Below are 25,476 nucleotides of genomic sequence, written 5' to 3' on the forward strand. Positions count from 1 at the left end.
AGGGACACCATTTTGCTATGTCATTATATATTGAATGGGACTTGAGCATCCACATATTTTGTTATCCACGGGGGATCTTGGAACCAACCCCAGGGTATAACAAGGGTCCACTATATATAAAAGTCCCTAAAGGTAACGGCTTCCCCTTGACATGAATGCCTAGTTGTTACCAACTGTAGAGGGCAATGCTCATCTCCTCTGAAGAGCCAGCATTGTCCAAAGACAACTCCATGGTCATATGGCCAGCATGGCTGCATGGAAGGCTGTTACCTTCCCACCAAAGTGGTACCTATTTATCTACTTGTACTTTTACATGCTTTCAAACTGCTAGGTTGGCAGAAGCTAGGACTAATGACAGGAGCTCACTCTGTCATGCAGCACTTGGGCCTCAAACTGCCAACCTTCCAACCTTACAATCATCAGAATTGGCATCTTAACCACTAAGCTACTATGCCCCTCCTATAAAAGTCCCTACATGTGTTATAATTGTTTTTAAAAATACAGAAATTTTGAAAATCTTACTGCTGTGTTCAGAAGAAAGTAGACAAATGGAAGGGTGTCTGGAAAAGCAAATGTTGGTTTTGCACAATTTCTTGCAATTGTCTACTTGATATTATCCAGGTGCGAATGAGTAAGCAAAACTTGTCATATTATAATACATTAAAACATGCCATAGTTTCAGAGGGACATCTGCTTCCATGTGCCAATTCTGCTCCCTACTGAAGCTACAGAGAGGCTACTGCTAAAATCCTTTCCCCTCCCTTGCTGTAGGCTTTTTCTCACAGTGTAGGCAACCACTTTAAAGGGTTCAACACTGGCTGGATGCCAAGAGTTCTGCCTAATCTCCGGTTAAAGAAAATATTGAACCATCTCCAGCTGACTTACCTTACCACTTTGCAATAAAGTTACCAGCTACCTTTGATGTTTGTTGATCTGTTTTTGTTTTTGTTTTTTTAAAAAATAATCAAAGCAGAAATAACAGCACTGATTTCAGCAAGAGAATACCAATGAAATTCAACTTGAGATCAAGATATATGTTATGTTAAGCCAGGACTGGACAACATCTAATATCTGAGGCCATGCTGTGCTCACATGAACCCACTGGGGGAGCCATTCCATAACAACTGTGATCATTGCACTATCACATCAAAAGGGGGGAAAGAGCTATTCCCCTTTAAAACAATGTACATGGGAAGTGTGCACCTTTTTTCATGCTCATTCCCACTTCGAGTGGCTTCTGAGGGTTGCTTGTTATTTTGCTGCTCTCTGCACCAGACTACCAAAATTAATCAGTGCAGTGGCAAAATCAGCAGTACTGGCATGACAATTGGGCTGTAAAAAAAAAAAAAACAGTGAAGACTGCAGTATGACCCATGGACTGCATATTGCCCACTTTTGCATTAAGCACAGTCTTAAAATAGAGTGCTTGCAGCTTTCCCCAGCTTCTTCTCTTTTCTTTGTTTCCAAAGATCCACTTTGCAGTGTACATTGTTTTAGAAAGAGCAGCAATAGTCATATCTTGGGTGCCTCATTCTGACCTCAGAATGGATGACCCTCCAGCAGATGCACTGTGTAGCCCAGAAGAACCCGCTGCCGCATCACAGAAACAGAGGGTTCTTCCCAGAAGATCCGAACAGGCACATTCTTTTTAATCTATTGTAAGTATGTTATGCATACTGCAACCAGTTTACTCCCTGCATCTGAGGAAGTAAAGCAAGGCCTTGTCAACATGGGTCAAAAGTCCTTGTCCCCTCTCCAGTTCTGGCATCATCTTGTGCAAAGGACGCACAGCCCAAACCCTGGTTCTGGTTTTGGCAGCCCAGACCATGCCCAGCACATCCCATGCCAGAACCAGGGCATAACTCACTTACAGTAAATTAAAAATAAAGTGCCTGTTGCTCAAGACCTTCTGCAAAGATTCCTCTGTTCCTGAGCTGCAGCTGCTGTCTGCATTGGTGTCCCGATGGCCACATGGTCACCTGCCGCAGCTGTGGGTCACCCATTCTGAGGTCAGAATGAGGCACCTAGCATATGACTGTCACTGGGCACCACAATCTGACCTCAGAAGTGAACAACCCATGGTAGCAGTGGATGTGCCAGGTGGTTCATTGGGTCATTTGGGACATCCATGCAGACAGCTGTCACAGGACAAAAGTGGAGGTAATGGGGAGAGGGGCTTCTGCATGGCCAGGATACTCTGGGCTTGCTTCCCCTGTTATATCCTGGGCAGTGCAAACAAGGCCCAAGTCTAGGTAAGCTTATGCTACAACTTCTTTCATACATTTAGTCTCAAAGGCCTTACTATAGTCAGGATATTTTGCTGCCTGTAGTACAGAACAAGATAGCATTCCCCAAAATGTCATATAGTAGAGCTGATTGCACTGAGAGTTTAATATTGGCCATGGAATAGTAAATTTCACTGTACTTGAGGATGGGAAGCCAGTTTAAGAGAAGGAAATGGGCCATGTGACATATGTAGGTCTATCCTGTAAGTGAGGGAAATGTAAGAGAGAGAAATGTCTATGGAGCTCAGGAGGAACAAACAAGGGACTGCCATTGCAAACTCTCAACATCTGTGGCCTGGGGCATTTATTTCACTGCATAAGGGTATTTCTGTCCTTATGTGGAAAAAGTTCAGGACAGAAATGTAAGAGCGCATCATGCTAGTCTCCACTCTCTCACATAATGGCAGTAACTCGAACAAATGAATCTCCAATTTTTTGGGGCTATCATCTCCTTTCCTCTCGGCTGACTATCCTAGCACACCCCCAAGACATATTTCTTCATATTAGGTCTACTGTTTGTGCAGCAGCCAGCCAGCTAGCCAACAGTGTCTTCCTAAGTCACACCCAGCTTGCCATTGTGTCCTCCTCCTCTTCCTCAGCCTCAACCTCTCATGTGAATGCAGCAGTGGTAATGGCTCAGGCCTGTTTTTCCCTCTTGCCCATACCAGCCTTACAGCAAAAGGAAAGCTTGCTGGCCATCTGCTTGGTTGCTGCTCCCAGAGTAACCGGTTGCAAAGGGAGAAGCACCTGAGCAGATAGTCAGTCAGCCATCAAGAAGCCTCTTGCCTGTGCCAGCCTTGCAGCAGAGGCCAAAGGAAGCGGGAGCCTTCTCAGTCACTGTTTGACCAGCTGCTTAGTTGCTGATCCCTTTGGAGCTGGTCACCCTGAGAGCAGCAACCAAGCAGAAGGCTGAGCAGTGTACAAGAAGCCTCTCGCCAGTGCTGGCATTGCAACAAAGGCGGATGCAGGCAAGATACCTCTCCGTCACTGTTTGACCAACTTCTCAGTTGCTGCTTCTCCCCAGCAAGGAAGCTCCTCCCCAGCAAGGAAGGACTCTCAGTTCTTCGCTAGGGTATAGAGGAGCCCAGTTTATAACTGCATTCAGCGCAACAGTAACATTTATTTTAGGTGGTTTCCATTCACACTTGATGTTGAAAACTGGTGGAACAGGATGATAAAATGTCTCACACTTAAATTTAAAACACATTTGGTTCTGAATGGTGAGATAAAAAGGAAAAACAGGAAAATGGCTACTAAAATTATTTGACACACTGGGAAAGCAAGCAATTCAAACACACACACACACACACACACACACACACACAATCTATAACACGAGATTTTTCTCCTCCTGCATTGAAGGATAGTCATCTACAATAATGTGACTGTCTGTCTGCCTGTCTACTCCAAGACTGTGAAAGCAAGTCACCTGAAACTTGGCAAAGATACTTAGGGGACCCTAGGGGTGTGCATCTGAGGGTTAATTTGTTTTTTAAAAAAATACATTCATTAATGTTAATTAAAATCAGTCTATATCCTGCACTATCATTTTAAACCTCCAGGTGTCAAATCTCCCCTGAGCAGAGAAGGTCTGGGAGACTCATGTCTCTGCAAGGCCTCTAGGCTTCTCTGTGTTGTGCTCTCTGGCAAGGTCCCAAAACTCTTTGAACAACTGAAAGAGAGAGTGGGAGAGGCTTCCTGATGTAGAGTTAGCTGAGGACAAAGTTAGCACCCAGATGGAGGGAGACAAAGACCCTAGAACAAGAAAAACATTGGGGAAAGAGAGAAAGAATAGAAAGAAAGAGGCAAGGCACTGGTAGGAGCAGGCTAAGGGGTTTCTGAACTGGTATGGGATGAATGGAACAGAAAGAGAAAATGACTCGTGAGAACAGCAGGAGGAGGAAGAGAACCCACCAGTCAGAGGTGGAATAACTGGCTTTTAACCCAGAAGAACTGGTACTTCAGCTGGTTGTAAAAAGTCAAACCCCCTTGGCTTTGATTTAATGATATTTCAGATATAAATAATCCTTGCATTTAATTATCTGGCACAATAAAATCAAGCAATTTGCAGTCATACTGTAATATAAATAAACTAAGAAAATTTAATAAGGCAGGCCTTTCTATTTAAAGTTACCAGGTGCAGGGTTTTTTTAAAAATGCAAATATCCCTCATCTTGCAAGATATTCCACACGGCCCTCCCCAACATGGAGAAACTAAGAGGGATGCAAAACAAACTGGATGTATCTCAAACCTGCAGCTAAAGAAAAGCCTTTATGGGGGCGGGGGGGGGGGGGGACTTGCGGACAAATACTCGTAACAAATACTTAGCAAATTTCTATCCTAGCCACCAACTATGTTTCTCCAGTGGTTTAGAAAAACAGAGACGAAGCAATAAGATTATAGCAGCATAAAAATAAGAATAAATGATAAGAGCAGGTATTAAAATAGCAATAAAAGAGAAGGTTTTTAAAGGCTCTGACAGCAAGAAAACCTCCTTAGAGAGACGGTTTTACAAACAAGGTACTACAACCAAGAGGCTCCTTTCCTCCTTTCTTATCTCAGATGGCAGAGACACTCAAAGGAAGGCCTAGACTTAGTGGCACAGAGATTAGTAATTAGTTGCTTTTCATTAATTACGACACCTTTGAAATGTGTCTTGTTTGCTTTCTGGACAAAAACAATGTGGTACAAGGAAGCAGCTTTAGAAGACACAGCGTACATTAGGCTTTCAGTACACACCAGCTCTCCTAGATTTCCTCATCTCATCTCAATTAGGGTGGCACACTATGATTTAAAATATTGGTTGTTAAATATTAATTATTAATAACTATTATCTTTAATAATTACAGGTATTGCAGCTCTGCAGTGTCTTTTTGTTCCTGGAATTTTGATCCCACAATCCTCAACCCAAAATACCTTAAAGGCACCAGATCCTGTCTGATCTTGAAAGCTAAGAAAGGTTAGCCCTGATTAGTACTTGGATGGGAGACTGTCGTTGAATACCAGGTGCTGTAGGCTATATTCCAGAGGAAGGAACTGGCTAAAACCACCTCTGAACATTGCTTGCCTAAGAAGACCCTATGGGTTCACCATAAGTCGACAAGCAACTTAAAGGCACACACACATACATAACTCTGAATCCAATGTACTTCTTTGAGGGCTGTCCAAATTGCAATTTTCTACTCCCTGTAGAAACTGGGCTCACATGACTGCCATGCCAGCTGTGGAAATGTACATCCCATATTTTTTAACCCAGATCCTTGCCAGATGTTTGGTTCCGGTATCATGAAATGAACTACCACTAGAGTATTCCACATGGGGCATGTTCACACTGCATTGTTATACCGATCTGATACAGTCTTAACTGACCGGGCTCCATTCTATGGATGCTTGGAATTTGTTGTGAGGTACTTAAATTTCTCTAGTGTATTGTCTCGAGTTACAACTAAGGAACTGTCATTGCTAACTCCCAGCATCTCTGTAACACAGTTGTATCATTTGGATCCCGGCACTTTAATGACCATGGCTCCATGTTATGGAGATAATTAGAATTTTCTGCAGGAGAGGCAACATTTGATGGCAAATTGGGAAAGCAAAATATTGAAAGCAAGCATTTCTTGCTCAGATTAAGGAAGTATTCAAATTTCAAGAGTATGGCAATTCAATCCACAATGAAACAAACTGGCCCACAGACCACAGACATTACCTGCCCCTAGCTTCTGGATATTAATCTTTGTTTTGTTTCTGTTTCTCTGAGCATTCTCATAATATCTGAAACCTCAAGTTTCCCTGTTACAACAGGACCCTGCAGGAGGCCCTGCTACTGCTAGTTGGTTTTTTGTTGGGGGGGTCATACTGGGAGATGGATTGTAGCCATGCAGGATCTCAGACATTAATTTAATACAGTTTTAAAGGCTGTTAAAATATAATAACAATGATAAAAGTACTTATACGAATCCAACACAACCCAGATTAGAAGACATTCTCCAGATAGTTATCACTCAAAGCCCTACATAAACAGAGAGGTCTTCACCTTTTAGAAGAAGGAGACCAGAGAAGGAAGCCAGCCTAGTTCTCCATGGCAAGAGTTGCACAATCTAGGAGCAGCCATTGAGAAGGTTCTCTCTCATGTTGTCACCAAGCATGCCTCTGATTGTGTTGGAACCAAGAGAAAGTCTTCCCCCAAGCAACTTTAAATTTGGGCAGGTTTATATGGTAGATTGACAACAGAGAGCATTATCTTGCTCAATGAAACCATCATGGCAAGACGATGGGGCAGGGAACTGGGCCACATTTAGCAAAATGAACATGAGGGGCCTCAAACACAGCAAAATTCAAACTTATTGAACGTTGATGTAAATTAAGTACGTCATATTACCATCCGGTGAGGGTGAGCTCATGAAGATGAAAACATCCAAAAATTAAAATTAGCTAACTATATCCTGATCCCACCAGAATTAATAGTCAAGAAGGGAAACTGTGACAGTTAGGCAAACACCAAGAGCTTCTATTATTTTGTTATAGCAACGAACTGTGAAAGCTTATATGATAAAGCACAAGATTTGCCCTGGGAATGAGGAGTGTTGTGCCTGGGGTCTGAGCAAAGAGGAGGAGCAGGGGGAGAATTACTCATCTGTAATTACAATATCATAATGAATTTTTAACTTTGTTCCATCCCACTCCGCCCTCAACATTACATTAACCCTCAAACTGCCAATGAACACAGTACTGAATTAAATACTAAACTAGTGGGGGAAGGAAGAGCAAACCATGTATAGTTTAGATTTGCTGAGCAGACAAAAAAAAGATTGCCACAGGTAGGAGGCATTGCAAAAGCAACACCCTAGTGATCCAGTATAAAAGGAAGGGAAAGCCTCCCTGCTAGCACATTGACTGCATAGCTTTGACTCTATCTCTGATTTGACACTGTCTGCTGCAGTTTAGCAACCCACACCAGCGGGCTACAATGTCTCTTCGGATTTCTACCGCATCCAGGAGAATCTCCTCCATTGCTGGGGGTGATGGAGGTGTCAAAATGTCGGGCATAGGAGGAAGCAGCATGCATGGCTTTGGTGGGGGATCTCTTGCAGGGCTAGGCAGTGGCTATGGAGGAAGTATGAGTGGTGGCTTTGGCGGAGCAGGCTTTGGGAGTGGAGTGAACTTTGGGAGTGGAGCAGGCTTTGGTAGTGGAGTTGGCTTTAGTAGTGGAGGAGCTGGCTTCGGTGGAGGAGCAGGCTTTGGTAGTGCTTCTATGGCAGGTAGTAATTATGGAGGAGGCTATCGCAGCAGCTCCGCTATGGCTGTGGGCAGTGGTTTTGGAGCAAGTGACAGCATCTTTTTGGCTGGTGCTGAAAAGGAAACTATGCAGAACCTTAACAGCCGCCTGGCAAACTACCTGGAAAAAGTCCGTTCTCTAGAGGAAGCCAATGCCGAGCTTGAGGTTAAAATTCGTCACTGGTATGAAAAAAACGGACCAGGGGCTCCTGGAGTCATCCGTGACTACACCAAATATCATCAGATCATTGAAGACCTTCGCCACAAGGTGAGAAAAATGAAAAGATTCAGAGGGATTCTGTATGGCCCTTGGATAGAAACTTGTTCTGAGTAAGACCAAAAGCAGCAAATGGAACCAACACAAGGGGTATGTTCTTGGGCAGCTCCCATTTACCTGAATAAGGGAAAGGTGCTATTAAGAATGGACGTGCATTTCATTTCACTTCATTTCTGATATTTATCAAATGCCCAGTTCTGAAAATTCATTTCTATTTGGGAAGGAAACTTCTTGAGATTTTAAAAATTCAAATGTGGGAATTACCAAAATGGACAACTTCACCCATCTAGGCCCATGGCTTTCAGTGTTTACCTCTTAAAGGTCTGGGTTTCAGTTCTTCTGTACTGTATTCAGTCATGCCTGTGATGTTGTTAGAATGCCACTTCTTTTTCTTGAGGCTTCTCATCTTTAATACATGTATGGCAAGCAGGGCAATTTTCTGGTCTTCTCAATGCTGAAAGTAGCTGTATATATTGAATTTGGTTGGTGCAAAAATGGAAGAATTGCACTTCAATTTATTTTCAAAGAATTTACCAAAATTCTTTGCACTTCATATATGTCTTCATATACAGCTGGAAAAAATTTGACATTTAAGCAAATCATGTGTAGAAAACAGCCAAACATAAAAATTTCCCCATAGCAAGGTCATGATTTTAGGATTTTGGAGTTTATTATATGTAAGAGATACCATATAACGTGACATTTTTGCCTTTGCTTCTACTGCAATTTGTGGATAAAAATATATTTTTTCTGTACTTATCACTCTCATTTCCCCCCCCCCCCCCCATCTATCATTTTCATTTCTCTAGAGTTCACATAGTAGCTAATTTATATCTCAAATGTGCCATATGTACCATTTGGGAAGTATCTTCTGTATTTATATAAAACATGCAAAACTGCCTAATGTGTTTGGGAGGTCAAACATTAGTGAAATTTCTCTTTCTTGACATGAGCAGCTTCCATCCACACCTGAAGTATGAAGTTAATGGAAGTGAATTGTTCACATCACTCTACCCAATTATTCAAAACTAATGAATCAACTTTCAAAATTAATGCATATTTCTTTTTGTGATATGAGTGTTGTTATCCACATATTAATTCAACAGAGCTACTTTAATATAAACTTAACCATGTTTCCTCCAAACTTACAGATTACAATAATGTAAATTGGTTTCAACTGAAGTACTTCAGTTGAAAAATTGCTATAAAAACCAAACCTTACTGCCTATTCTTTTTCTTCATATTCAACACATTTTGCAGTAAAGAGAGTTTAACAAATAATATTTTGCTGTACTGTTTGTTAGGGGAAAACAAACAGTGTAATCCTAAACTCAGTTACCCAGGAGGAAGCCCCACTGGGTAATTTTCATGATGATTTCTTTTTTATGTTATTTTACTTGTAATCCCTCTTTATGCACAAATGCACCTGCTGTTGGCCTAGTAATGGAACTGTGCCACAAAACAAATGTTGCCTTCTTCTTTTTATGTTTTCACTTCAGATAGTCAATACAACGATTGACAATGCCAATGTAGTCTTACAGATTGACAATGCCAGGCTTGCTGCTGATGACTTCCGCCTCAAGTAAGCTAAACACAATACTTTTTGCTTTTAAAATTCTTGCACACTTTTATTCCAGCAACATTGGGTCATTATTATTAAGTTCTAAAAGAGCAAATGAAGGTGTAGAATCTAAATCCTATGTATTTATATATGGATCTATCCAGATGTTTTTCACATGTATCCACTGTTATCATGACTAATTTAAATTCCACTGGTTTCAATGGATCTTATTCATTTTTATTTCTTTAAATCCTTCCTTCCTTCCTTTCCTTCCTCCACCTGTAGCCCATAAAAAATCTCTCTGGAAGCAGAGGAACTCTCCTAAATAATGTGTGATTGGTTCAGGGGAGATGAGAGAATTGCCCCAAATTGGACTTGGATCCTGAGATCAGGAATGTTGTGGAAAGTAAGGGTTGCCAGCTCCTCCTCCCCCTAAGCAACACCCTGCAGGGCTGGCTTGTGGTTCCATGTCAGTAAGACAGTAAAGTGTAGTTTTAATTTGAACATTAAAGAACATATCCAAGGTTATGATCCCTATACCCAAAGCAGGATCAGTACTTTGGACATACCCTTTAATGTATTGACTAAAATGCAGACAGGATTCACTGCCTCACTAATATGGAAGTGGCCAGCCCATCACTGCCTCCCTCCTTCCATTCTCTATCCCACATTGTTTGGAAGTCCCCAGCCTACCAAAAAGGCTTCTAATTAAAAGGTATAGTAGATTTACCATACCTTGGATCAATCATTGATCAGAATGGAGACGGCAGTCAAGAAATCAGAAGACGACTGGAATGGGAAGGGCAGCCATGAAGGAACTAGACAAAATCATAAAGTGCAAAGAAATAACACTGAACACTAAAGTTAGGATCGTCCAAGCCATGGTATTCCCGTCACCACAAATGTGAGATCTGAACATTGAAGAAAGTTAACAGAAAGAAAATCAGACCATTTGAGATGTGGTGCTGGAGAATATCATAGACAGCCCGAAAGATAAATAAATTGGTCTTAGAACAGATCAAATCTGAACTTTCCCTGGAAGCCAAGGTGCCTAAATTCAGACTGGTGCACTTTGGCTGCATCATGAGAAGGCATGGCTCATTAGAAAAGGCAATAATGCTAGGAAAGGTGAAAGGCAGTAGAAAAAGAGAAAGACTGTATGCCAGATGGTTAGATTCAACCAGAGGGGTCATGAACATGAGCCTTCAGGACCTGAGTGGAGAAGTAGAGGATGGGGGGGGGGGGGGTCTTGGAGATGTCTCATTCACAGGGTTGCTATGGGTTGAAGTCAACTAAAAGGCAACTAACAACAACAACAGGCTGCAAGGAGTTGGAGGCAAAGTTTGGAAAAGCTACTTTTTCAGACTACAACTTCACAAAGAATACCTCAGCAAGCATGCCCATTGCCATACTGACAATGAGTATTCTAGGATCTATAGTCTGAAAAAGCAGCTTTTCCAACCTCTGGCTTGAGGAGATAAGAAGCTTTTCTTCTATGAAGTTCTTTAAGACAGCATCCCAGCCAATATTTTTAATGTGCAAAGTTCTTCCTGATTTCAGTGTTGACCTTTCATTTTTATGTCTTTACAAATCCCTCAAGTGACCCATTTCTTTTCATATTTTTACATATTCCCGTTCAGATATGAAAATGAGCTCTTCCTCCGTCAGAGTGTTGAATCAGACATCAATGGTCTGCGTAAAGTGCTGGATGAACTGACCATGAACCGCTCTGACCTGGAGGCCCAGCTCGAGAGCCTCACAGAGGAACTGGCATACTTGAAGAAGAATCACGAGGAGGTAAAGAACTTTAATTCTTTCCTTTTGCTACAATAATTTCCCATCCCAATCCTGTCAAAGCAAACAAAGCATCCACATCAAAGCACAATGCTGAACCATTGTTTCAGCACAGAATGTGCAAAAGTCAATTTTGGACCATGACTCTCTGGCTCCATCTGGGGAATTCTGAGAACTATAATGCAAAAAAGTAATTTCTTCAGCATTTGCTTCAGTATTACAGTAACAAGCTGCAATGTGCTTTTAGGCTTGTGTGATTCTCCCTTCTGTCTCTTCTACATGCAGTTAAAAAAACTGCTTTTATTTTGCTTATCCACATTTTTGTGAGAGACCATGGTTTCAAGCCGTCTTCTTTTAAAGAGACCAGTTTTACATGAACCACAATTATCTGTTCATAACGTGCATAAATTGAAGCCAAGTTTTCCAAACTCCACCATGCAGCTACTGCAGCAGAGGCGCGGGGAGAAACCTTTGAGCTAAAGGTTGGTTGAGCTCATTCTCATCACAGTAGATTATGGTTTCACATGGTGTCCAAACTGAGCCTGTATGCACCTCTGGAACAAGAAAGATGTTCAGTGTAGTGCAATAGATAGAAAATTTGGTTTTGACTTATGGGGAGTCAGATTCAAATTTCCACTTAGCTGTGAAGGTTCTAAACAACTCAGTTCACCAAATCAAACCCAACTTTATCTACCACCAACTGAGTTATTTAATTCAATTGTAATAGACTAGCTACACCCCAAAGTAATGATGTACTTCAGTGGAAACAGTTAGAAAAGTAGGCAGGCATAAGCACAGAACATTGGCAAAAATTTTGACCATTTTAACATCAATTAAGTTCATTTATATTTCCAGCATAAGGTTTGATACCACGAAATCCAGCTGCACCACTGTATAGAAGGCATAATGAATTTCATACACAATTCTGTCCCACACCTGCTATTCCTGATCCAATTGTTATATCATTAGGAGAAAAATTACCGGAGGCAATAGAGGAATAGGCACCCTTATTCGAGCCTCCAGCTGCCAGGAGATGACTATCTCTCAAAATTAAGGTGTTCAGATTGTGTCAAACAGGTTTAATGATTAGTTTAGTCTCTTCTAATGTCTACACATGGCTATCTGTGTGGTCCAATATTAGTACACAAAATACATGGGGAGTGAGCACTGTAGTTTCACCTGGACTTCCCCCAGGTTTCTCTACATAAAGATCATCACCTTATACTTTCAGCCTGTAAGATAAAACTGACATATCCAGACTACAGTGGAAATGGGGGCAGCTGGAGTTAACTCTTTATCCTTTGGAGAGTTCTGCCTTGCCTTTTATGCTTTTTTAATGCTTTTATGCCTAGAAGATGCTCCTGAGCCATGCAGGGATAATGGATTTGTTCCAGAGATTTCCAGCTCTAAAGCTAGCTAGTTAATTAGATGCAGGTTGTTTTCTCTGTTGTGTTTCTGCTGGGAACACTTCCAACAAATATTAAGAATAATGCTCTCAAACCACCTGAAAAAGCTGTTTCCTCTTAGAGGGAATGATTTCTTCTTAGAGAGACATCAAAAGACTAATCATGAAACAAAGTAAGCTGTGTTGATTTATAAGAAAAATTCCAAAAGCTTGTCAAGTAAATCTTTATTAGGCCAACTTACGCATAATGCTAGGGAAAGTATGTTGAAGTCATGAAGCAATAGCACTTAGCACTATACATTTCTACACCACTTCATAGTGAACTAAGCACTCTCTAAGCAGTTTACAGTGTGTAAGACAATTGCCCCCAACATGCTGGGGGCAATTGTCTTGTTTACTGATCTACCAAACTCTGCGTATCAAAGTCTTAGGATATGCAGCTTTACATTTTATGAAACATTCTGCTTGATGGAGATCTTGAAAGTTTGAACTCACAATTATGTGCCCAAAAGACATAGGACTTTATCACACAGGGAAAATCGGGGGGAAATCAAGGATTTAAACAGCAATTATCCCTTGCAAAACCTGATATCACAATTAAGATTTGTACACACATTGCTATTAAACGGGCAACAAGCAGGCAATAAACAGCAACAAATCATCTTCAGAATTTCCCCATGAATGATTCGTTGCTGTTTACTACCTGTGTATTGCCTGTTTAAAAGTGACGTCGTGAGAAAGTCTTAATTGCGATTTTGCATTTTGCATGGGATAATTGCTGTTTAAACCCCTGATTTTGCCCGATTCCCCCCATGTGATAAGTTCCATAGATAACTGATGGATTTTGGAAAGAAACATTTTGGTGATGATTTTATTGAACCTCGCTTAAGATAGTAGTTAGCTGATGCAAGTTGCTCAGCTGCTGGGAACACCTTCTTCTGGTAAGGAAAAGGATCTTGTGTAACTCTCAAACTGCTATACGCCTTCATCAGTCTATGTGGGAAAAGTGAACAACCGCTCTTTCCCAATCATACAGGTCTTAAATGTCATCAACATGCCAATAACTAGGTGATTACCTATTAGGATATGCAGAACCTCTTATTTATATACGTAAAGCTGTCGAATCTCAGAGTTGCCTTGAAGCCTTCTCCCCCACTGAAGATATTCCTGAGAAGCTTTGAATTATCAGTAATGAGAAGAGTTCTGTATATGCTCAGAGGAATGGTTTCACTGTTACACATTCCCTCTGGCCTGGGAGAGCTTAAAAAAGAACTGACATCATGCTTTTGGAGTGAGATCAGGCTCACAGGAAGGTTCTATAGAGCGTCCTTTTTGCCACTGAATATTCTCTGCGACTGCAGCAGATAACCTTTCAGTAATCTTGGCTCATCAAGGGAACAAGAATTGCATATTTCGGTTTCAGACTTTCACTCCAGGAAGGTCTTCGAATATTCAGGAAAGGTGCCATATTTATTATGCCACATTTCTATCTTTCCTTTCAGTTTCTGAAAGCCTTATCAAGGATAATTATTACTAAAACTCTTAACTCCCTGTTGCAACATCAATCAAAATAATTTAATGTGCAAGATGGAGACATTGATATACACTCTGAATTGAGAAAAATCATACTTAGAGACAACAATTGAAATCAATGGAGTTAAAATTAATCATGGCTAATTTAAACCTCTTTCGTTCAGTGGGCTTTTTAAAAGGATGATGAAATCCAGCACAATGTACACAGAGCAAGTATAAGGGTTTCATTCCCACACAACAGTGTTTAGATATGCCTTAACTGTTAGATCCTGTGGATAAGAATTTTAGCAAGAAGTTCAGAGGATGCTCATCTGGAGCAGCCATGGACAAAGTGCCTGTTCTTTCATGGCCCCTAGATAACCCAGATTGCTCTTTTTCTGACAAAAAAATAAACAAATTGGGAATTGATTTTCCTAGGTGTCTCTAGAAATGGTGGTTCACATTTTATAAGTTGCTCCTGACTGAACCCAATAAAGTTGCCGACCTCTGATTCAGGTCCATACCCCAAACATCACTTTCTATGCTTCATAAGGAAAACAAGTGAATGAAAATCTAGTTCTCCATCTCCCAAGATCCTATGTGATCTCTCTTCTTGGGGGGGTGAGCCTTCAGGGAGGGGCAAATGGGGAATCTCTGTGGACTGGATTTGCGACCCTATGGGCAGATTAGACCCAGGAGCTGGGGCCTTCCATCCCTTGATTTACAGACCTTAGGCTGATCTTTCAGTAATTTGCTTTCCATATTCTTGCTTAGGAAATTACCTTACTGAAGAGTAGCAGCACAGGTGATGTCACCGTGGAAATGAATGCTGCTCCAGGTGTGGACCTGACTAAGCTACTGAATGACATGAGAGCACAGTATGAAGACCTTGCAGAACAGAATCGTAGAGAAGCTGAAGAACAGTTCCACAAAATGGTGAGATGGGTGACTAATGAAACAAAATGTCATGTGGTACATTCACTGATAACATCTGTTCCTACCATGCCAAGCAGACCATATTAAACAAGAAACTGTTCCCAGCTTAAATGGAATAAACATTGTTCCTTTACCATGCCAAGCAGTAAACAATCCAGACTTACCAATTTTCAATATTAAGGTTCATTCTAATTTATCTTGGAAGAGAAAATGCAAGTGTTTCTGAACTCAGTAGACATGTACAGGGAGTAGACATATGTAGTATTTGTACGGCAAGTTTGATATCTGTACGAATTTGCCTAATTCCCATTGAACATAATGAGACTGGCCTCTGAGTAGAAATGTCCTGGAGCGTGGCTTTGGCATGGCTTCTGGACTCTAAGGACACATGCATCATTTAATCAGCATACCTCCAAACTGATCTGAAGCAGCTTTATTTTGACCTGTCTGTATGGGGCCTAAGTTTCATAATAATGGGATCAGTACAGAAAAGTCCACACTATGCCTTTTTCAAACTTTGGGTCATGGAACAGTGTTTCTGGAATCTTTGGAAGGTGAGGAGACTTATACTGTACTAGGTGAAGAGTTCCATATGGCAAACTGGGCCCAAGCTATAGAGAACAATTTTTTGGTTCCACCAATTCCAGATTTCTTTTCCTCAATCCATTCTTAGATTATCTGTTATTATTTATCAGTCAATCTGTTGTAATGGATAAAATGGATCTGTGTCTAAGGCATGCATGACAAGAGGTCACTTAAGACTTCATTTATTTATTTATTTGGTTAAGTTACATTACATTGATTTTGTTTTTATCCACAGAGCCAACCTCTACAGCAGCAAATCTATGATGATACTGGGGCTGCTAATTCAGCCAGGAACGAGTTAATTGAACTCAAGCGCTCCCTTCAGTCATTAGAAATTGAACTACAGTCCCTTCTCGCTAAGGTTTGTACATTGCTCTGCTTTCCCTGAAGGATACCAAAAGCAGCATTTAAGAGGAATGTTATTTTGCGCGCGCACACACACACACACACACACACACACGAATGAGAAAAGATTAAGGAGGCTGCAACTGTATGCACAGGTAGTGCTAGCTCAAAGCCAAAATCCATGTTGAGGGGATGTCTACATTCAGCACTGAAATAGAACACGAATCAAACATTTCAGCTTCATCCAAGTTACAACAAGCTTTAATTTGTTTCTTTCTCCCATTAACAGAAAGCCTCTCTGGAAGGCACCTTGGCAGAAACTGAAGGCAACTACAGCAGTCAGCTTCACCAGTTACAGCTTCAAGTCAGCAGCCTGGAGGAACAACTACAGCAAATCCGATCTGAAACAGAATGCCAAAATTCTGAGTATCAACAACTGCTGGGCATCAAGACCCGACTGGAAATGGAAATTGAAACATACAGGCGCCTGCTAGATGGGGAGAGGTAAGCAAATGATCTAAATATAGAAAGATGCAGGCAGTATTTTCAAGTAATTCCAAAAAGAAATACTTCTTTACAGAGTTCAGAGACACAGCCATGTTGTTCTGGTTCGTCAGTATGTAAAGGGATCTTGTAGCACTTTTGAGACTAACTGAAGGAAAGATGTTATAGCTAAGCTTTCATAGACTTGGTCTACTTCCTCCGATGAAAGAAGCTTAAACTATCAACTGTGGTGCTACAAGGTGTAGTGATGGTTACTAGCTGGGATGGCTGCAAAAGGGTACAGACAAGTTTATGGATAATGGGGCTGTTAGTGGCTTCTTACAATGATGATTATAGGTCATCTCCAGTATCAGAAGCAGTATGGTTCAAACTAAACATTAAGTGGAATGTTCATTCCCAATTAACCCATTTTCCACACCACAACAGGATTTCCTCAAATATATTTGTTTCAGCAACCAGATTTGCTAATTAAGCCTGTATTTACCTCCCCATGACCAATAACAAAACAAAGCATGCTGAAAGTAGAATATGTATGTGAGAAAAATCGTATGTTATGATTAACACATTTTTCACCCCTTGAGGAAACATCTTTTCTAAGAATGTGAACTACACATTGTGTAGTTTGGCCTTGAGGTTCTGAGTACCTATTGCTGGGGAATATGAACAGGAGAGTTGTAGTTCCCTCTTATCACATTTATCAGTTTCCTATTGCCACTATCCAAAACATGCTGGATTAGTTTGGCATTGGCCTGATCCAGCAAAGCTCATTTTATGTTCTTATGGTGCAAATCAGTATGTTCATCCTTAATCCTGCCTTCCTGCCCTTTGCCTTAATCAGCAAGACTTGGGGGAGAGGTTTTGGTTTTGTTTTAAACATAATCCCAGAGGTTTGTTAATCCAATTATTAAAAAAGAAAATAAAGTTTAAAAGAGGGAAAATAGCCTGCTATGGAATAGCAAGTGGGATGGACGGGAGAGGAGACATTGACATAACATGACTCCAATACCGGAACTGCTGCACGCAGAACATGTTTCGTATGATAGCTAATGCTACAGCAGCATGTTTGGGAGTTTATTGGTAGTTTTCCCCCATCAATGACAAAGCGCACTCTAACAACTCTTTGAGGGCAAGGCAGTGACAAGACCAAGAACTGTTTTTATGTGCTTGACACAATCTACCCTAACAAGGAATATGTGGGAAAAACAAGGTTAAGAATAAAATCATAAACATGCTTACTAGGGCATGGGAGGAATCATTTAGCTTTTCAAATATTGCTGAACTACAAATCCCAGCATTTCACAGCACTGGCTGTGCTGACCATGTTACAAGTTTAGTAACCACCAGGAGGGCCACACAATTTCTACTCCTGTACTAAGTAGTAAGCCTCACTGGACATAGTGGGACTTCCTTCTGAGTAACCTCTTTTGTTTTAATTTTGTTACAGTTTTAGTCTTATAATTTATTTTTACCTTAGGCAACACATATTGGTGGATCTTTAATTTAGTTATTGTATATATTCTTGTACATTCACTTAAAATATGCTATTAATGACAACAACAAAGAACTATGAACCACAGAGTGTAACGGCTTCCTTTAGAGTTATTCTCTTTTTTCTTTTTAAAGAATTTCCATCAGCATAGTGATAAAATTAACAGAAAGTGACCTATTCTTTTTCAACAGTTTCCGCTCATATGAGACAAAAGTTCAGATCAGAGGTAAGTACAATTTTATTCTTTCAGAAACAAATTTATTACCAAACATCTTTTTAATTTTAAAACATCCAACACAAAAAATATGAAAAAATCACCATTGTATTCCTAGGGTTGCCATGGGTCAAAGTCAACTCAAAGGCAGTTAAAAACAAAAAATCTTAACTGCCATAAGACAATATGGCAACCCCACCATAGTCCATGAACAGATGTTAAATGGACTGTTAGTGCCGGTGTTGAATCTTGCATCAAAATTGGTAGTGAGTCCTCCAACCAGGACAGGTGTGTGTCATACACATCTCTGCCCCACAACAGAGGGGAAAATGAAGACAGTTTATGAGAATTAAGAAGATGATCCACAGACTGGTATCTACATAAGTGGAAACTTTGGCTGTCATCCTGTTTGTTAAAATGTCATACATTAGACTTAGGACATGATAAAGTGGGCCCTTATTATCAGCTGGAACTTGGGTCCAGCCTCACCCCATGGACACTAAAATCAATGAATGCTCAAGTCTCTTTAATGGAATGGCATAGTAAAATGGTGTCCCTTACACTGTAAAAAATGAGAAAATCAAGATTTGCTTTTGGGAATTTATATTTTTTGGAATATTTTCAAGCCAATGATGGTTGAATCTGTGGATAAAGAATCTGTGGATATGGAGGGCTGACTGTAACTGCTTCGCATTCTCGTTTGCGATCCTGGCACTATTGCCACAACTGCAAATGCCCCTGAAACCCACCTTAAAAACCAACCAGCCAGCCAGAGCAATGAAAGTCTATGGACCTAAGCAGCTAACTGGTTTTTAAGGTGGATTTCATTAATTGGATGGGGAGCTAAAGCATAGCTGTGACACTATGGCTATATGTTCGATGCTGGACCTCAACCTTTAATGGTAAACTAGGTTCTGTAAGCACATTATTTGCAGTAGCAGAATGGCCCCACTGGATGCAGGTATTATTAGTGGATAACAATGTCATAAACAATTTTTCCTCACCAGAGCCCACCAAAACCAGAGTGGTTAAGACCATTGTGGAAGAAATGGTAGATGGCAAAGTAGTCTCTTCTCAAGTGAAATCGGTTCAAGAAAGGGCAGCTAAGTGAATCGCATGAAAAACAATAAGGGAGAACTCTTCCATCATACCAGCACCAAGTAGAAGGAAACTTCCTGGAAGCAGAATCAATTGCAATTTAATAGCTTCTTGAAAATTAGGAATCTGGAGATGGGGGAAAAAATCCCACACACTATGCTTTCTGCTAACTTTACAGCAATGTATTCTTGTCCTGGTACTAAACTCTACATTCTCTTTCTACTGCAATGCAATAAACTTTGATAGTGCTGCAATTTATATTTGTCTTTGACTGTTATGTATTTTTGACTCATCCTTCATAGCATGCTGATAAAAATAAAATACTGAAGCAAAAGCTTCATGATTACATTAGCATTGCTGAGTGCTACTAATGAAAATTAATTGTAAATCTGATTACTGCTATCATTTATAGCTATTTTTTTTAATCTACCTGGACTTTAGTTCATATTATGCCCAGAGATAAAGGGGTAGAAAAGGCGAGGAGACAGCACAGGGAACTGAACAAGGTTGCCAATATGAGATTTATTTGCACACTGGTAACAAGGAACCATAAGACAATGTGGTTAAACACCTCTGACAGTCAGAAGCAAAGAGTAGAAACAGCAAAAATTAAGAATGGTGGGCAGTTAAAATTCTACAGTAAACAAGTTTAAAAGGACTAGTAAGAATTTTAATTTAGAGTAAAACTGTGCTGGCAATGATGCGTGTAAATCCACAACTTTCTAGGAAATGTTAATTTTGAGAAACAACAGAAGGGTTTTGGAGGTGGTGTGCCAGTTATTTTTCCTCACAAAGTTAGTTATTGGATCCTAGTGTCGAAATATACTTAAGTGTTGCCTCAGTGCTGGTGCAACCATAGTGCTAAGGAGTAAGATATTCCCACTACACTCATACCAGCACACAGTATTGAACTGCTATAGTTTTCATATAATAATTCAATTATTTTCCCACAAAGCCAAATGTGGTGCTTTAAACCATTCAAATTTGGTGCAATAAAACAATTTTCACAGAAACCCAAATGTGGTGCTATAAAACATAATGGATTTCCTTACCAATAGGCAACAATGGATAATGAATTCTGGAAAATCAAGTTTTCATTAATGTCATGATATCCACCACAACAGGAGTGTGACTGAAGTTAATAATAACAACCATGTTCCATTGGTTTTCCTGCAACTTAACTCACAGTACTTATCACATTTAGAATGGAGTGAAACTATGCTAATGCATGAGAGGAAAGCAGTGAGCACCCAGCAATTTATGGAAATGAGAGTGACCAGCAACCAAGCTTGCCTTCTAATAGACAAGCAGTAGGGCAGTTCCCCTCATTTTCAAGCACCATGCTTCAGTAGTGTTGACATGTTTGGACTACACACACATGACAAGGAGCTGATGTTTAGCTCTGGAAAGTGGTTAAGTGAGGCAATGGTGGTGTTGGCCAACACCACCATTGCCTCAGTTAACCACTTTCCAGAGTTAAACGTCAGCTGTGTGTGAGAGAGACACAGGGAGAGAAGGGAACAGGAGGAGGAGGAGGACAAGGAAGAAGGAGAAGAATAAGAATTATTCAATAGTCTATATTAATTCACTTAAATCAAATGTTAGTCCTTCCTGCCCTTATGAAAAGTACAAGGATGGGTGTGTGTTCATGTGAGACTCAGAGAGAGGAAGAGGAGTAATAATAATAATAACAACAACAATAATAATTGTTGTTGTTATTGTTATTCAGTAATGCAGACTATTCCACTTTAATCAAATGTTAATACTTCCGGCCCTTACAAAAAGTTCAGGATGGAGTGTGACTGGAACAACTACCCCAAATAGTCACAATTCCTTCCGTTGTTACTTTGGACCCAGTGTATTCAAAGCATCAACTCTGACTTATCAATAAAAAGGCAATGGAGCAGGAAATCTTTCTCCAGCACTACCACTATTTCTAGTAGCTGGAAAAACCTCTCTCAGCTAGGTCTCTTGCTTAATGCTATAATGGCTGTCTGAGAAGAGCTAAATTTATCTGAAGGCAAACATATTTTTATATTCATAATCTTGTATTCCAAATAATTTTAAAAATGGCCATATCTGGGAGAAAGTGGGTCTCTTTTAAGAGACATCTGTACAGTATATGCATCTTTTTGCCCAGCTCTGGCTTTCTAGTGCCCTGAGTTACACACAGGATAGAGACAACCTGGATCTCAAGGTTGGTTTCTTTTTTGCTAGTAGAGTTTAAATTTTATTTCCTGGACTTTACAACTCTTTGTCTCCCAGACCCCCCTTTTCAAAAAAGGAGGAATGGCCTCTGCCTACTACATGAATATCCCTCCATACCATCTTAACTGAGAACAACTATAACAACAGCTTGACAAAATGTAGGCCTGTGTCTCCAACATCATTAATCCCCCCCTTTTTTTTCCCCTCCTATTTGATTTTTAATACCTTTGCCAAATGAAAAAGTCACCAGTGGAGCTTTGAAAGCTTGCATCATGTATTTTGTGCATTTTGGTTGATCCATTAAAGATATTGCTGTTCTGGGGATATACTGATTTGTGGATAAATCTAAAGTAGTAAGGGAAGCAAATCATCTGGTCTGATATTATTTAGCAAAGTTTTAGGCAAAGGACTCTGGTGTCTGAATTTTAGATGATAACATCTTGTTTGAACATGCACATCAGTGTCAAACACCATTTCTTGTGGCATTTGCTTGGCAGAAGCTTTGATAAATCTTTGGCCAGATGATGTTACTCCCCAGCTTTATAACTATGAACTGTCAAATAGATGGATTATTATCTGGGCCAATGGAGTTCACCTACAAGACACACATTGTTAGCACCCATTGTGACAAAAAGGTATGTAATCATACCTGGGGCTGAAGAGACACTTGCAAAGGCGCTTGTCACAGCTTGAATTAATAGAGCACAGCCTCCATCTTCACAGATCTAAACTATATAAGTAGAGATGCAATCAGTTAAAGAGTCTGCGATGTGGAGTTGGAAGAAAATGTCAAAGTTCATAAAACTCACAGATAGGTGTGAAGTCCTAACTGTGCAGCAAATGGTAGATCTGGATCTCATGTTAGATCTCCAGAACTTTCTTGTCAGATCAGCAAGGATTTCTAATTCCTATTCATTTAACACTAACAAAAACAATTTCCCCCACCCCTGCCCTTAACTTTTACAGCTAAAATGAAGAAACCTTGAGGTGATCAAAAATGGAGTTTTGTGCAGAAGGTAGAAAATACCACAAACATTTCTCCTTAGGCTTGAAAGTTTAAAAAAAATGAGTAAAAGTAAAGTATATAAGCAATTTGCTCCCCTTTCATGACATTCAAAATCTGCTGCTTTGGCCAGCTTAAATAGTAGACTCTGAGGCTTGTACAACAAATTCTTAGCAACTCAGGAATCTCTGCCCAACCTGAGAATTCTCCAGCCAACCTCATCAGGTAAAATGAAGTGTGTGGCCTCTGGAGAAGACATTTTCTCTGCAGTGGTACCTTGGTTTGGAATGCTCTTGAAGAAAAGCAGGGAGTGGAGCACCAGCTCACAACTTGCGAGCCTTGAAGCAATGCAGGGCATGAGGAGAAAAAGCTCCCCAGGAGCTGATGATGACCCTTCCATAACCTCCAGTGCTAGCATAGGAACTAGAAAAATTCCTCACAAGTTATGTGTGCTGTAGGTAAGGCCACCCAAGATGAGAGCACTATTGGCAATAGTAGCAACTGTTGCATATATTTTGCATCTGCCCATCTGCTTAAAAATCACTTTCGAGTTCTTCTTCCTGGCACTGGGTTGCCACAATATCTAGTTACCTGGGTCTTACTCAACGTCTGGGCTATTTAACTAGATTGGTCTCATGCTCATTTCTATAATCAGCTGATTCAGCCGTTCCAGTCCACCTCCCGATTCCTGTTTACCTTGCCCCTCTAACCTTATAAGAACCTGCCTCCTAGTCTCAGGTTTAGACCCTGAAATCTTACGGTACATGAAGTTGCTGATCTGGCAACCCTAAGTAGTATTTGGCACCAAAGCACTAAAACATGCAGTGCAAACCCCGTGCATTACGTATGTACTTTATACAGGCTGAATCTTCCTTATCCAAAATGCCTGGGAACTGAACTTTTGGATTTCAGATTTTTTGGAATTTAGAATACCTGAATTTTCATATCCATACATAATGAGATATCTTGGAGATGAGATCCAAACTGAAACAGAAAATTCATAAGTCTCACATACACCTTATACACATAGCCTGAAGATCATTTTTCTACAATAGTTTTAATAATTTTGTGCATGAAACAACATTTCTGTACAATGACCCATCAGAAAGCAAAGGTGTCACTATTTCAGGCACCCATGAAAAACGTTTTGGGTTTTTTAATATTTCAGATTTCAGAACTCCAGTTAAGGGACATTAAACCTGTACTCTTTACAACTTCCAAAGAAAATTTTGTAGAGAGTCTAAGCTTGTATTTATTATTCCTCTTTAGACCTTAAAGCAGGGATGAGGAACCTGTCTTGGGTGTGGGGATAGATCTCTCCTGCCCCTGATTCTTCCAGTTGATGTCATGGAGATACAGTAAGTGAAGAAGAGAAGCACTCTCAGCCAGTGTTTCAGAAACTGGCTGAATCCCAATCCCAGGGGACTGTAGTAGCCAGTTGTGAAGCACTAGCAGAATACATACAGCTTCAGTGAAAGAGGAATGTGGGAAGGATAAAGGTAGAGCTAGGTCCTCCCAGCCGGAGTCTCAAGAGCCAGCTGATTCAAGCTGATATTCACTCAGGCCTAAAGTATCAAGGAGTTTGGCCACCTTTGTTCTGCTCTCACCTTTCTCAGACACTAAAGGCAATGGAGTAGCAAAGGGACTAAGAAGTGAAGTGAATGCCACAGCTTCTGTTATTATCCCACCCTCTATGGCTTCTAGGCTTTGGTGAAGGCCTTTGGAGAAAGACCGCACATGTCAGATGTACCAGCCTGGCAGGTCAAATTTACGATAAACCAATGGTTACCCACATCTGCTGAAACGATACTCAGGTCTTCTTGCTGTAGTAGAGCAAAAACATAAAATAATAATAAAATAATAGTTCTGGGTAACTTAATATTAGAATTTGAACTATTTATCTATGAATCATACATTTCATAGGAATGTATTTCATATAAAAATGTAAAAGAACACCTCTCCCCAGTGGCATCGCCACTCGGGGTGTCATCCAATGTGGGGCATTCCAGGGGGCAGAGCCAAAGGAGCACTGCCCACCTCCCTGCTGAACATCACTGTACACATGAGTGTGCTCAGCCCCACCCCCTGCCATGCAGCATTCTACTCATGTGTAGAATGGTGTGTGGCAAGGAGGGAGACCTGGGCATGCTCCCTTGATGCCACATGCTGTTCTGAGGCAACAGCACCAAGGTAGGGGGCGCTTAGCTCCCTCAGTGCCGCCACATCATTCTCCTCATAATACTGTTCTCATGAGGAGAATGAGGCAATGGAACCCAAATGGTGTGGGGAAACAGGTGTCACCCCACTTCTGGGGTGTCACCCAATGTGGGCTACACCCCCCACACACCCTTAGTGATGCCACTACTTCTCCCTATAAATGCCTGCCTATGAATTGAGATGTAGGTTTGCCATATCACACTTCCTCAAATAATTAATTTGCATATTATGCAATTATTCTAATTAGGAAAAATTACTCTAATTTGCATTATTATGAAGCATATTTAGTACATTAATTCTTGCATTTTTTATTTTTCGTTTTTATGTTCTACTATGTTTCAAACTTCATTCATTGGTTACAGTAACAATTGATTTGAGACAATAAGTATAGAGTAATGCTTATTCTAGACATGGAATAGGGAGATCAAAGTTCAAATCTCTGCTTGGTCATGGTATTCACTGGGGTTTGATTCTGGAACCCACTGTGAATATCAAAACCAGAGAATGCTCAAGCCCCATTTTATACTGTATAATGGCATAGTAAAATGGTATCCCTTATATAAAATGGCAAAATCAAGTTTTGCTTTTTGGAATTTATATATATTTTAAATATTTTCAAGCTATGGATGGTTGTGTCCGGGATAAAGAACCTATGGATACAGAGGGCCAACTGTATGGATTTTATTTGGGGTAAGAAAGCTAACCAAATGAAATAAAAACACACAGTTCATTTGAACAGTACATACAGTTCAGGAAACTGTGGTATAT

At 40.4% G+C, this 25,476-nt stretch overlaps 1 protein-coding gene across 3 annotated transcripts; it reads left to right on the forward strand.

The window, feature by feature from the left end:
- The first annotated feature begins 7,252 nt into the window (after positions 1–7,252).
- On the forward strand, positions 7,253–19,293 carry LOC149309152 (keratin, type I cytoskeletal 12-like). Of its 3 annotated transcripts, none has more exons than XM_089531184.1 (9): positions 7,253–7,454; positions 7,500–7,828; positions 9,337–9,419; positions 11,039–11,195; positions 14,884–15,045; positions 15,866–15,991; positions 16,265–16,479; positions 18,160–18,194; positions 19,190–19,293. In XM_089531184.1, the coding sequence occupies exons 1-9, from the start codon at positions 7,253–7,255 to the stop codon at positions 19,291–19,293; spliced, it is 1,413 nt and encodes a 470-aa protein (XP_089387310.1). The 3 variants fall into 3 exon arrangements, with proteins under 3 accessions (XP_089387310.1, XP_089387311.1, XP_089387309.1); XM_089531185.1 differs by having other exon boundaries at positions 7,253–7,409; positions 7,479–7,828; XM_089531183.1 differs by having other exon boundaries at positions 7,253–7,828.
- The last annotated feature ends 6,183 nt before the right edge of the window (positions 19,294–25,476 follow it).

This window comes from Sceloporus occidentalis, unplaced genomic scaffold (assembly GCF_023333645.1).
Source record: "Sceloporus occidentalis isolate IW3139 unplaced genomic scaffold, rSceOcc1.0.p SCAF_7, whole genome shotgun sequence".
NCBI lineage: Eukaryota > Metazoa > Chordata > Lepidosauria > Squamata > Phrynosomatidae > Sceloporus > Sceloporus occidentalis.

What these genes read in the sequence shown, in the direction of transcription:
- LOC149309152 (XM_089531183.1), top strand. Translation starts at nt 7,253, where the DNA reads ATGTCTCTTCGGATTTCTACCGCATCCAGGAGAATCTCCTCCATTGCT. An exon ending in GCTGATGACTTCCGCCTCAA is followed by an intron (nt 9,420 to 11,038) that starts GTAAGCTAAACA and finishes ATTCCCGTTCAG; the next exon opens with ATATGAAAATGAGCTCTTCC. An exon ending in AAGAACAGTTCCACAAAATG is followed by an intron (nt 15,046 to 15,865) that starts GTGAGATGGGTG and finishes TTTTATCCACAG; the next exon opens with AGCCAACCTCTACAGCAGCA.